Source organism: Heloderma suspectum, chromosome 2 (genome assembly GCF_057233095.1).
Source record: "Heloderma suspectum isolate Gila_16-S chromosome 2, 16-S_ref, whole genome shotgun sequence".
NCBI classification, from domain to species: Eukaryota; Metazoa; Chordata; class Lepidosauria; order Squamata; family Helodermatidae; genus Heloderma; species Heloderma suspectum.
In genome coordinates this window covers 376836286-376850065 of record NC_139459.1, presented here as the reverse complement: position 1 = coordinate 376850065, position 13780 = coordinate 376836286, and the positions used below count along the sequence as shown (strand labels likewise).

The 13780-nt window shown below is 47.4% G+C and overlaps 1 protein-coding gene across 2 annotated transcripts; it reads left to right on the top strand.

Moving 5' to 3' along the window:
* The first annotated feature begins 68 nt into the window (after positions 1-68).
* On the top strand, positions 69-11116 carry LOC146356268 (uncharacterized). Of its 2 annotated transcripts, XM_084831471.1 has the most exons (4): positions 69-152; positions 2306-2433; positions 4987-5153; positions 7119-11116. In XM_084831471.1, exon 4 carries the CDS (start codon positions 7191-7193, stop codon positions 9369-9371), a length of 2181 nt encoding a protein of 726 aa, XP_084687597.1. In that variant the 5' UTR covers positions 69-152; positions 2306-2433; positions 4987-5153; positions 7119-7190; the 3' UTR covers positions 9372-11116. The 2 variants fall into 2 exon arrangements, with proteins under 2 accessions (XP_084687597.1, XP_084687596.1); XM_084831470.1 differs by lacking the exon at positions 4987-5153.
* Positions 11117-13780: the final 2664 nt, after the last annotated feature.

Genomic DNA, 13780 nt, shown 5'->3' with positions numbered 1-13780 from the left:
TGCCGCAGCGGGGGGGGGGGGAGGCGCCCGCCCGCGCCCCGCCCGCGCCCCGCCCGCGCCCCGCCCGCGCATTCCGGAAGGGAAATCCGCCCGGCGAGGCGTCATGGCCAGAGAGGCGCCGGCGGGGGCGGCGGGGCTGCCGGGCTCGCGAGGTAGGGGCGGGGGCGGCAGCCCTGCTTCGCGGGGGTCGGGGGGGGGAGAAATAATTCCCCGGGCGGGGCGCCCGAGACGGGCTCCGCGCGGGCGCCAGGCGGCGCAAGGGCTCGTCCCCCCGGCGCCGCCCCCGGCCAGTGTGCGCCGGGCCCCTGAGGCCGGCATCTCCGCTCGGCCCGCGGCCGGCCTCCCTCGCCGGGCGCTCGTGCAGCGGAGAGGACACAGGAGGAGCCCTGCTGGGTGCGCCCAGGGCCCATCTGCTCCGCAGCCCGTTCGCGCAGCGGCCAACCGGCCGTCGACCGGGACCCCACAAGCAGGGCATGAGCGCAGCAGCACCCTCCCACCCATGTTCCCCAGCGCCTGGTGTGCAGAGCCGCACTGCCTCGGGTCTTGGAGGCAGCACGTAGCCACCAGGGCTAGTAGCCGTTGCTAGCCTTCTCCTCCAGGGATTTGTCTGACCCCCTTTTAAAGCCACCCCAGTTGGTGGCCATCACCACATCTTGTGGAAATGAGTTCCGCAGTTGAACTGCATTGTGCGGAAAGGCCCTTCCTTTTATCTGTCCTGAATCTCCCACCAGTCAGCTTTGTAGGATGGCCCCGGGTTCTAGTATTTTGAGAGGGAGAAAACTGGGGCCCTATCCACATATCTCCCACAAGTAACATGATGCAAAGCCCTTTTTTTTGTATGGGTGGACATAGAAGCATTAAAAATCAAAATTTGCTAATGGTTAACATTAGCAAATGCTGACAACCTCAGGTACTTCAGGCTAGAGGTATATTTTGCTTTACTGGATCTTTGGAAAGGAAGTTCTATAGTTTAGTGGCAACTGTATTTTGACATATTCTGCCTTCCATTTACAGCCCCCTGGACCCCCTAAATATTCTCTGCAGTGTTGCGTGAGCCTGTAGCACAGCGTGAGAGGTGATATGGCAGGGAAGTAGAAGACAGGGGAGTTGCAAAAGTCACTTACCCCCTTCCTTCCACTTCCAGAAGCATCTAGTGTATTAATGGGGACTCCTGGAGAATGTGCAGTTGTATGGGGGAAGGGGTTAGCCAAGCACATGACATTTTTCTGCCTGAGGCAAAGGACAAGAAGGTGCCCCCTTCCTTGTCCAGGACAAACATCGACCGAAGTGGCAGTTGAATCCTAGTTTAACACTGACACTCAGTGCTCTGTTTCATAAGGTTTTGGAGGGTTCCCCCTTCCAAGACTATCCTTCAAAAGGATCCAGCTTCCAAAATCAAGAAGGTGGTTTTGGCTTTCCAGATCTTGTTTATATGATGAGGCCTATTTGTTGATGTCTACAAAATTTTGGCGTTTTCCACTTCGATCTGGTTAGTTTTGGAATCTTCTAATGTGGATCCTCTCTCTAAATGGAGGGCATTAGGTTCTTGGCACAAACGCAGAGGGTTCCTCCCACAGTTACGTTGTCAGAGACGTGAAGCATATAATGTCACGCCAGTTATGTTTTGATCCAATTTGTCATGCGAAATCGACTCTGTAGGGAAACCCAGATTTAAAAATGGGTACAAAAATGTCAGTATTTGCTAACAGTGCAAATACTGTTATTTGCAGACATTCGTCAATGCTGATAGCCTCAGCTACTTCAGGCTAGAGGTATATGAAGAAGACAGTATATTCTGGGAACACGTTGGGTCTGTTAATTCGCGTGAATATATTCCATTTCTTCAAGCCTCAGCTGTGTACGCATAGAGGGTTTTTTCTTTCAGGAGGACCTGAAGATCCTTATGAGGACTAAAGTCATGGATCTTGCAGTCCTTGGGAGGAGAACTTCTCACGGTGTCACAGGCTCCTGGGGTTCCCCTTGGGGATACCTTGACTAGAATGCTTAGTGTCACAGCAGCCACCTTTGACGTGAGGCAGATGCCTTCAGTCTTGCTCTTTAGAGGTCTGCTCAAGAACCATCTCTTCATGCAGGCTTTCCCTGCTGGGTGCCCCAGCCAGCATGGTGATAGGTGACAAGTGATTAATTTACTATGTTTCTTGTTATACTTTCTGTTTTTGTCCTCTCTCGAAGCTGCTTTGATAGCCACCTGGAAAGCTGGGAATAAATAACTAATTAAAATGGCATGACTATGTATTATTTGTGATGACACATATATTCTTTGTCTCTTTCGTTTTCCTTTCAGCTCGCAATGTCCTTTGAGGAGGTGACTGTGGGTTTCTCCAAGGAGGAGTGGGCTCTGCTGGATCCAGGGTAGAGGCCTCTGTGTACAAGGAAGACATGAGAAATATTAGCGGCATGTGGCCTCTGTCGGTGAGGATTCCCTTTCCCTTCCTTGTGAGAGGAAAATAATCAGTGCTTCTCTACTAGGTCCCACCAAAGAGGGACTTTAGTTCTCCTGCAAATACCTCTAATTATCCACTACATTCCTCATAGAACCTCCCTCCTCAGACCTCTTTGACACTGTTCTACAGCCCTTGCCAATGTTAAGGTTTGACTACTGCAGTGTGCCCTCTGTGGGGCTGCCCTTGAGGAGAGTTTGTATACTGCAGTAGGTGCAGATTGCCGCTCCCAGGTTGGTGTCAGGAATCCACTCTTTGGAGCACATCACTCCCATACTGCATGATGTTTACTGTGATGAGAGGAAATATCTGAAAAATACTGAGTCAGTCCATTTGTGCATCTAACCCAGTATTGTCAACAATGATTGGCAGTGACTTTCCAGCATTTCAGGCAAGATTCTTTGCTGGCACTAGCTAGAGATGCCAGGGATTGAACCCAGGACTTCTTTCATGCAAAGCATCCAAGCTCAAATCAAACTGTCAGTTTCAACTTTAGAGCCCTGAACTGTTTGGGAACCAGGCTATCTGAAGGACTCCCTCTTCTCACATGATACTGGACACCCATTGAAGTCACCAGGGGAGGCACTACTCCTCATCCCACCACCGAGGCTAGGTTGGGCAGAATAGGGGGTATGAAAGACAGGGTCTTCTCGTCTGTGGCACTCCCTGTCTCAGGAAGCCTTCCTCGTCCTTCCCCTCCAATTTTTAGCTTGATAGTCTACACTATCGTCTTTCAGTAGGCTGTTAACATGCTGTATTGTTTTTACTGCTGATACTAGATGCTTCTTGTTTTCTCTCTGTGTTTGGTGCTCCTTATTTGGCTGATGGTTGTTTTAAGTGACCTCTTTGCATTAATATTATTGTGAGCAGCTTTGACAAAAGAGCTCCAAAAAAGTATGTAAAGTGTTAGTTTGATGCCTTTGCATTGTGGAGTCTCAATTGGAAAGAAAGCCAAATGCATGTGTCCACCATCTGTATTGGAACTCTAAGCAATTAGCTTAACAAACTCAGAATCAGATGGTTGGGCTGTCTCAACCAGTAATGTGTACTCCGAGTGGCAGCAGTTAACATAACATAAGAGCCATACTGGATCAGACCAAGGGTCTATCGGCCATGGAAGCTCACTGGGTGACTTTGGGCCATTCACAAACTCTCAGCCCAACCTACCTCACAGGGTTGTTGTTGTGAGGAGGAGGAGGGTTATGTACGCCGCCTTGAGTTTCTTGGGGGGGGAAAGGTGGGATATAAATGTAATAATAAATAAAAATAAAATAAACCAGAAAGCAGGACACAAGTGCAACAGAACCCTCCTGCTCATGTTCCCCAGCAACTGCTGTACATGGACATACTGCGTCTGATACTGGAGGCAGCATAGAGCTATCAGGACTAGTAGCCATTGATAGCCTTCTCCTCCAGGAATTGGTCTAACTGCCTTGTAAAGCCATCCAAATTGGTGACCATCTGGTAATGAATTCCATAGTTTGGCTATGTGCTGTGTGAAGAAGTGCTCCGTTTTATCCTGAATCTCCCACGAATCAGCTTCATTGATGACCCCAGGTTCTAGAACTAGGAGAAAGGGAGAAAATGTCTCCCTATCCATATTCTCCACTTCATGCATAATTTTGTAGACCTCTATCATGTCTCTCCTTACCCTCCTGTTTTGTAAGCTAAACAATCCCAACTGTTGCAACCTTCCTTCATACAAGAGTTGCTCCAACCCCTTGATCATTTTAGTTGCCCTTTTCTGCACTTTTCCAGTTCTACATTATCTTTTTAATGTGCAGTAACCAAAACTGCACACAGTATTCTAAGTGTGGTCGCACCATAGATTTGTGTAAGGGCAGTATGCTGGGAAAGACTGAAGGCAAAAGGAGAAGGGGACGACAGAGGATGAGATGGCTAGATAGCATCACCGATGCAATGAATATGAACTTGAGCACACTCTGGGAGAGAGCGCAGGACAGGAAGGCCTGGCGTGCTATGGTCCATGGGGTCACGAAGAGTCAGACACGACTGAACAACAACAACAAGTATGATATTGGCACTTTTACTTTCAATTCCTCTCCTACATATGCCCAACATGGAGTTCGCCTTTTCCTCAACAGGCATACACTGGGTTGCCATCTCCATCAAGCTGTCTACCTCAACTCCAAGATCTCTCTCTTGGTCAGTGATGGCTAGTTCGGATCCCATCAGCTTAGACTTGAAGTTGGGATTTTTTTGGCCCAACGTGCTTCACTTTACCCTTGCTTACGTTGAATGGCATTTGCCATTTTGATGTCCATTTCCCCAGGTTGGAGAGATCCTTTTGAAGCTCCTCAGAATCCCTGTTGGTTTTAACCACCCTAAATAATTTGGTGTCATCAAACGTGGCCACTTTCCTGCTCACTAATTCTAAATCATTTCTAAACAAGTTGAAAAGCATTGGTCCCAATACAGATCCCTGTGGGACCCTACTAGTTACTTCCTTTCATTGGGAGAATTGACATTTATCCCTACTCTCTGCTTTCTGCTCTTTAACCAGTTACTGATCTAGAAGAGGATCTCTTCTGTTATTCTTTGACTGCCAAGATTGCTTAGGAGTCTTTGGTGAGGCACTTTGTCAAAAGCCTTTTGGAAGTCTACGTAAACAATGTCTTCTGGATCTCTCCTGTACACTTGTTTATTGATATTCCCCAAGAACTCTAAAAGGTTAGTGAGACAGGACTTACCTTTGCGAAAGCCATGTTGATTCTTTTTCAGCGGGGCTTGTCCTTCTGTGTGCTTACTCATTTTAACCCCTTTGACCCGCCCCTTTCAACTTCCTTTTGACCACTTACCTCACTTTAGAGAAGTTTCCTCTTTGGAAGTGAAATGTGATTGTGCTGGAATTCCTTTGCAATTTTCCACTTAAACAATTAAATCTGATAGCACCGCTGTCACTCTTTCCAATTGGTTCAGCAACATTTATCATTTTATTTTTTATTTTACAACATTTGTATGCAGCTCTGCATCTAAACAGATTCTGAAGCAATGTAACAAGTGATGCAATGAACAAAAAGATCATGAGAATGAAAAATAATATTAAAATTACTCTTTAAAAAACAGAGTGCCAGTAAAACCGAGGCTGGTCCTGGAAAAGAGCTGTTTTCAGGTGAATTGCCCCCAGTCAATGTGGGGGTAATTGACGACACCCATTACTTCAACACATCGTCATTTGGAGTCCTCCCTGATTTCATTTTCATCTCAAGATCACCCTGAGCCTTCTGGTCTGGGGGATGCTAGCATGTTTATTTATGTATTTATTTATTACATTTCTCTACCATCCAATAGCTGAAGCTCTCTGGGTGGTTCACAACGATTAAAACCAAAATGTACATAATAAAATACAATATAAAATGGAAAAGCTTAATAATACAATATAAAAGTGCAAACCACAATGAAACCTAGCCGCAGATTTAAGATACAATAACAGATTTAAAACCACACAGCTAATGTTCCTAGAACTTAACTAGTTTTGGAGCCTGGTATTCTCACCCACAGCGCTTCTGTGGGAAGACTCTGGCCCTTGCAGGTTTTCTAGTCTGCTCAGGACCATTCCCTCTTTGACATGCACAGCAACACCTCCTCCAGGACGCCCTTCCCTCTCCTTCCTGTAGGGTTTATATGCAGAGGTGACCGCATCCCCCCGGTTCTCCCCATTCCACCAATTTCCGTAATGGCCGCTGTATCTAGGTTCTCCAAGATCCCAGGCACTGGTGTTTTCTGGCTCTGCTACATTGGGGAGATCCTGTTCCCAGGAGATTGTGGGGTTCGAATCTGGGACGTTGTGTGTTCAAGGTATGAGATATATCGCTGAGCAATTCCAGGCAGCCAAATACGTAGATGCAGTTTAGCGTGAGCAGTGGTGTAAGTGTGCCAGAAGTGGGCTCTTGTCTTATCATAATATCTGCATGTCATTATATGTATTGATTTAAAACGACTTACCTCTAAGGCAAAAGGGCAGTGTACAGACTTCAGAAAACATCCATAATGTACAGTTACATTTAACTATAAAGTCCACATTCCTGCAGTGAAGAAGCTCAACTTCCCAGCATCCTTCACACCGTAACCATCATTTGTCTCTTCCTGGTACCAATATACTTCTGCCTGATAGTATATTCCCAGTAGTCAAGTGATAGGATGTTGGCTGCCATGTTTGGTAGGATGTCGGGGATGCAGTCGGATTGGGTGCATGGATAGGATTAGAAAGTGCTAAAGGTGGATCAGATGGAGAGTGCTGGTTCAGGACTGCGTACTGGACAACATGAACATTTGTGTGAATTCTTGGCTTGCCTAGGTCATGGCCTTGTAAAGCTGCGGGCTGCTCCTCTTCCTCGCTCTGAAAGTTTCTTCTTGGGAGGAACTGGGCAAAGTCTCCTGAATTTCAGTGTACGGATGCTGCAGTGGCCTCACAGAATTGAAATGAATGCGGGCTTGGAAAGTATTTTGATTTACTCTGCAGCGGGCAGAGCGCCTCTTTGGAGTGGTGGGTTTTGATCTTACTTTTGGAGATAAAGTTTGATTAGGTTTACGGAACTGAGGTGTTCCTTTCTATTTAAGTCCATCAAATTCATTCCCTAATTTGCGAGTGGCTTTCTTCTTTGCACTTAGGTTCTGTTTCTGTTTGTCTTTCAGGCAGAGATGTGTGGGAGAAAATAAATTAAAAGAACACATCAAGCGTCCGAGGAAAGTGATGACTGACAAAACATGGAAGAGAATGTTGGGAATCAAGATGGGATGAACAAGCTGGAGGAAACCCAAAGAAATAAAGTGAAGAATAAATGTCTGGGTGCTGACCACCATGCAATTATAGTACAACAAAAAACACCCAAAGAAAAGAGGGAGAAGAAGTGTCTTGTGTGTGGAAAAACGTTCACTTGTAAATCAACCTTGGATGATCATTGTAAAACCCACACAGGAGAGAAACGATATAAATGTCTTGAGTGTGGAAAGAGCTTCATTTCCAGGTACAGCCTTACTCGTCATCAGATGATTCACAGAGAAGACAACCCATTTAAATGTCTGGAGTGTGGAAAGAGCTTCGGGAACAGCTATGACCTTGCTAAACATCGAAGAATTCACACAGGAGAGAAGCCATTTATCTGTCTGGAGTGTGGAAAAGCCTTTAATCGGAAGGGGGCACTTACTATCCATCAAAGAATACACTCAGGAGAGAAACCATTTAAATGCTTGGAGTGTGGAAAGAGCTTCATTTACAGGCATGGCCTTACTCGTCATCAGATGATTCACAGAGAAGACAAGCCATTTAAATGTTTGGAGTGTGGAAAAAACTTCAGCTGGAAGAGTGCCCTTGAATCACATCAACGAATACACAGAGGGGAGAAACCATTTGAATGTTTGCAATGTGGAAAGAGCTTCCGGTGGAAGGTGAGCCTTGCAACACATCAGAGAATTCACACAGGAGAGAAACTGAAACCAGTTGAATGTTTGCAGTGTGGAAAGAGCTTCATGTCCAGTCGTAGCCTTACTCGTCATCAGATAATTCACAGAGAAGACAACCCATTTAAATGTGTTGAGTGTGGAAAGAGCTTCAGTGACAAGCATGACCTTGCTAAACATCGAAGAATTCACACAGGAGAGAAGCCATTTCTCTGTCTGGAGTGTGGAAAAGCCTTTAATCACAAGGGGGCACTTACTATCCATCAAAGAATACACTCAGGGGAGAAACCATTTAAATGCTTGGAGTGTGGAAAGAGCTTCATGTACAGGCATGGCCTTACTCATCATCAGATAATTCACAGAGAAGACAACGCATTTAAATGTCTGGAGTGTGGAAAGAGCTTTGGTGACAAGCACGACCTTGCCAGACATCAAAGAATTCACACAGGTGAAAAACCATTTGAATGCCTGGATTGCGGAAAGAGTTTCAGGCTGAAGGGTGCCTTGAGAGCACATAAAATTATTCACCAGGTGGGAAAAGGATATCCATGCCTGAAGTGTGGAAAGCGCTTCAATTGCCCGTCTGCTCTTAATTACCACCAAAGAACTCACACAAGGGAGAAACCACTTAAATGCTTGGAATGCGGAAAGAATTTCAGATGGAGAACATCTCTTAGAGTACATCAAAGTACCCACACAGAGAAGAAACTGCTTAAATGCCTGGAGTGTGGAAAGAGCTTCAGGTGGAAGGCATACCTCTCTTTACATCAAAGAATTCACACAGGGCAGAAACCATTTAAATGCTTGGAGTGTGGAAAAAGTTACAGGTGGAAGCAAAACCTTTCTTCACATCAAAGAACCCACACAGGGCAGAAACCCTTGAAATGCTCAGAGTGTGGAAATAGCTTCTACATGAAAAGGGACCTCATTTACCATCAAAGAACTCACACAGGGGAAAAACCATTTAAATGCTTGGACTGTGGAAAGAGCTTCACTCAGAGGGCAAGGCTTACTGCACATCAAAGAACACACACAGGGGAGAAACCTTTTAAATGCTTTGAGTGTGGAAAGAGCTTCGGTCGAAGGGAGTGCCTTACTAGACATCAAAGAATTCACACAGGGGAGAAACCTTTTGAATGCTTGAAGTGTGGAAAAAGATTCCGCCAGAGGGGTGCCCTCCAGTACCATCAAGGAACTCACACACACACCTCTTCGGAGGAGGAGAAGACTGATGCTCTGGAACAATCTTCTCCCACAGCAGACCTGGGGCAACAGGAGGGATCCTGTGATAGCGATGCCACATCTGAGGTTCCCAGCAAACCATTGAACCCTGTCACGAGCCCAGCTGTTATTCCAGATTCCCCTCCCACCACCCATGGCTCACCAGAGCACCAATCGCAGTGTATCGTCTGGGATACTCAGAGCCATGGTGGCAGTGCCTACCTGACTCCCAGAATACCTTTTCGCCCAGGAAATACGCAGGAGTAAAGGCCTACTCAGGAGGAACAGTGTGCTTATGAGGCAGCCTCAGATACCACTGCGAAACCAGGGTCAGCCAGAATATATGTTCTCTGTGTTCTCCAGACTTTCCTTGGTTACCTGCTCCCTAGAGCTGTTTGACTCCATTTACGGTTGGGAGGCAGGAGAAACTGTTTAAGTGTCTGGATTACAGACATGAGCTGGAGGCAGGGCCCATGTCTTACTTTACATAAAAGAAGCCTCACAGTACAAATGATTTAAATAACCGTGGGTGGTTAGATTAATTATTGCCTATTTCCATACTCTTGTTTCCTTTTAAGGACATAATTTTGTTAAACAATGTGTAAAAAATGGATTATCTCCAACCGTTTCTGTTACCAGAAACTTTTATAATTTCGCAGAGTGGGAGACTTGACTTTGACAGATTCTGCCTTCCCTTTACAGCCCCCTGGACCCCCCTGAGTGATCCGTAAAGTCTTGGGTGATCCTGTAGCGCAGTGTGGGAGGTGACACCGTGGGCTGTAGAAGAAAGGGGAATTTTGCAAAAGTCACAACCCCCCTTCCTTCCACTTATAGAAGCGTTCTTCCCCCCACCCCACCCCTGCGACCGTTCTTAGACTCCAGGTTTGGCCCAGCTGTGTTTACCGCTTCGGAGTCTATCGGAAGCACTTCTTGAGGCTGATCAGTCATATCGACCCACGATCCATGCTTAGCAATACTTATCATGAGGGGATTTGGAGCCCAGTGCTGTCAGTGTACTGACGATACACAGCTTTATCTCCCTACGTAATCTGAATGTTGTGAGGCTGCACAAGCCCTGGATCAGTACCTAGACTCAGCAGTGGGCTGGATGAGGGCCAATAAACTGAAGCTGAATCCAGGCAAGACAGAAGGCCCGTGAGAGTGGTTCCTCCGGTCCAGGAGAGAGGTCATTGTGTGTTCTGGACGGGGTTCCACTCCCTTTGAAAGATCAGGTTCATAATCTGGCGGTACCCTTAGATCCATCACTATTGCTGGAGGTTCTGGCAGCCATAGCAGCGCGGAGTACCTATGCCAGCTTTGGCTGGTTCATCAGCTACACCCCTCTCCTGACAGGGACAGCTTGGCCACAGTGGTACAGGCGCTAGCAACCTCAAGGCTGGATCACTGCAATGCACTTTATGTAGGGCGACCCTTAAGGCTAAAGCAGACCGCAGCGGCTCGGCTGTTGTCAGGAGCTGGCCCTTTTCAGCATGCAACTCTGTTGCTGAGGGAAATTCACTGCTTATTGGTTAATGAACCATGTTTAAGGTTTTGGTTCTAATGCATAAAGCCCTAAAAAACTTGGGACCAGAATATCTGAGAGAGTGCTTTCTTCCCTATCAACCTGCCTGGTCACTGAGGTCATCAGAGGGGATGCTCCTGGTGGTTCCACATGGACCTATGGCTGGATTGGAGTTCACCCAGAGAAGGGCCTTCAGTGGGGTGGCCCCCTTTCTGTGGAATTTCCTGCCTCTGGAGGTCAGGCGGGCATCAACGTTGCATTTTTTCCGGCGCCTCCTGAAAACATCCTGAATTCAGGAAGCCTTAACTGACCAGCCACAGGTTTTATAGTTCTTTTAAAAATAACTACTTTGAATATGTGGTTTTATTATTTCAACTTTTTTTTTTATCTTTTATGGTTCACTGCTCTGGAATCTTTGTAGAAGTGGAGCAGTATATAAATGTTGTAAATGAAATGAAATGAAATAAAAAATAAATATGTAGTAAATACATTTTATTGTTGTTGTTTAGTCGTTCAGTCGTGTCTGACTCTTCGTGACCCCATGGACCATAGCACGCCAGGCCTTCCTGTCCTGCACACTCTCCCGGAGTGTGCTCAGGTTCATATTCATTGCATCGGTGATGCTATCTAGCCATCTTATCCTCTGCCGTCCCCTTCTCCTTTTGCCTTCAGTCTTTCCCAGCATCAAGGTCTTTTCCAGGGAGTTTTCTCTTCGCATTAGGTGGCCAAAATATTGGAGCTTCAGCTTCAGTATCTGTCCTTCCAATGAGCACTCAGGGTTGATTTCCTTTAGGATGGACTGATTTGACCTCCTTGCAGTCCAGGGAACTCGTAAGAGTCTTCTCCAGCACCACAGTTCGAAAGCATCAATTCTTCGGCGCTCAGCCTTCCTTATAGTCCAGCTGTCACAGCCATACATTACTACTGGGAAAACCATAGCTTTGATTAGACGGACCTTTGTTGGCAAGGTGATGTCTCTGCTTCTTACTATGCAGGGTCTTAAGCAGGAATGGAACTGTATGGTCCCCATTACATGTGTATCTGAAGCTGCTAAGTATCTCAGGTTCTGCTGAATGGCAAAAAGGTGGGAGAAAAGCTATGGAACTGTCAGACCCTCAGTGGATGGGGAAGGGGCGAGGCACTGCAGGGAACCAGCGTTTGCACCTCAGCAGGCTGCATTTGGCCTCCAGGCCAGAGGGTCTTCACTCTCCATTAAGCTCTTTCCACGCCACTGAAATGCTAACAATAAACAAGAACAATGAAATGCACAGCGGTTTGGACAGCATCATCTCTCCATCACTGGGTGGATGGCGGAGACTGGAGAACTAAAGCCCCTGGTCTCTCACACTGTCCCACGTTCAAGTGGCCCCCAGCATCTGCAGGTGGGAGAGGAAGAGCTGGAATGGGTACTCATCCCTTCCCCCCTCAGAGCAAGTGGGAGCGGGGAGCCGGCCAGTGGCGCTCTGTGTGCTGACCACCCAGCCTGGCCATTGATCTCTTGTGGCAGAGTGTCCAACAAAGCACCTGACTGTGAAACTAACCCTGCAATCCTTTACACATCTCATAAGTAATAAGCCCTATTGATTTCAATGGGACTTCCAGGTACGTGTGTATAGGACTGCAGCCATAAAAAGGCTTAGGGAGCGACAGAGGCTAGACGGCCATAGGATATGCTGTTTTCCAGGAACTGGCCTTGGAGCCCGCGCTTAGAGGTCGGTTCCTGGAAAACCGACCTCCCCCCACTGCCACGCTGCCTCCGAGGCAGCGTGGAGAAGCTCCGTCCGCACTTGGAAGAGGAGTGCGGAGCAGCCGAAAAGGGGCGTGGATGGGGCGTTCCGGGGTGGGGAGAGCCGAGTGGAGTGTATGAGACATCCTATGTGTCATACAGCAGCCTCCCTTCCCGCTCGCCCCCCTCCCCCTACGGCTAGACAGCCGAAATCGGCTGTCTAGCAGAAAAAGCAGGGCAGGAGCTGTGGAGGGAATGATCCCACTGTGCTTCTCCTGCCTTGCTTTGGATAGGCAGTCCCTTTGAGTTCGGAGGCAGCTGCCTATCTAGATAGGATCGCGCCCTTAGCCACCCATGTGCGAGGCTGCGAACACTTCCCTGGAATCCGCCCCCACCTTGTGGAATGGAGCCAGTGGGACCGCTACTTCCAGTGACTCCGCCCCGTTTTTTGAGGGGGGCGCTTCTGATGCACAACTGCATGGCAGTGAAACCACCTTTGCGCGTATGATTCTGTTGCTCCACAATGGCAGGGAAGGGGGCAGACGAATGATTATTTGGGGTCTGATGGAACCTTTAAAACAAGCACAACCCAAACCTTACCTTCATTAAACCATGAGGGCCACACAATGGCTTCGTGGTTAATGGTGATCCATCTTGCAGTCCGGGGATGATTGTCTTTCAGTGCTCCCAGTTTTCACTCAACCCGATTCACAGTATCAAAGTTGGCTGCCAGCCAGCCGTTGCCATCCATGCACAGTCCGCTTATGAGAAAACTGGATTTCTCTTAGGAAAGTGTGACACTAGAAGGAAAACACATACACGAATGTGTCCTACCATGAGGCAAAGTAAGGTGGGTCCCTTGACATGGCAGATTTTGGACACTGTAAACAGACACCAATTGCCAGGTACTTCACTGAAATGGAGGTGCACCCACCAGATATTTTTGACTACAATATCCATAAGCCCCAGCCAGCATGGTCAGTAGTCACTCTGTCGCACAACAAACAGTTGCAGCGTGGTTGTGCTCCTGTTCACTGCTCTGGTCAGTCAGACATGCTCTCCTCCAGAATACTCATTTCCATTTTCCCTCTCACCGTTTTCCCTGTCCCTGCACCCGTCAGTCAGTATTCTCTAGCCACTAAGCGTGCTCCGTCCTAGCGTGGCTGTTCAGGGGCACTTCCCCTTCTTATGTCTTTCCCCCCTATTTTTTTCTAATCCTACTTCTGTAAATATTAGGGCTCCCTCAAGCCTCTTGATTCCGTTTTGGCTACATAGGGATTGGCACTCACACCTAAACATTGGAAATGGAGGGAACTGTATTTTTACTATGTGCCAGGGAGGTGCCATTTGGGTTTTCTTCCCCAGACATTAAGTTGTCTTGGGCCAGTGCAAATGGAAAGAGCCACACAGGACGTACTGCTGATTTTG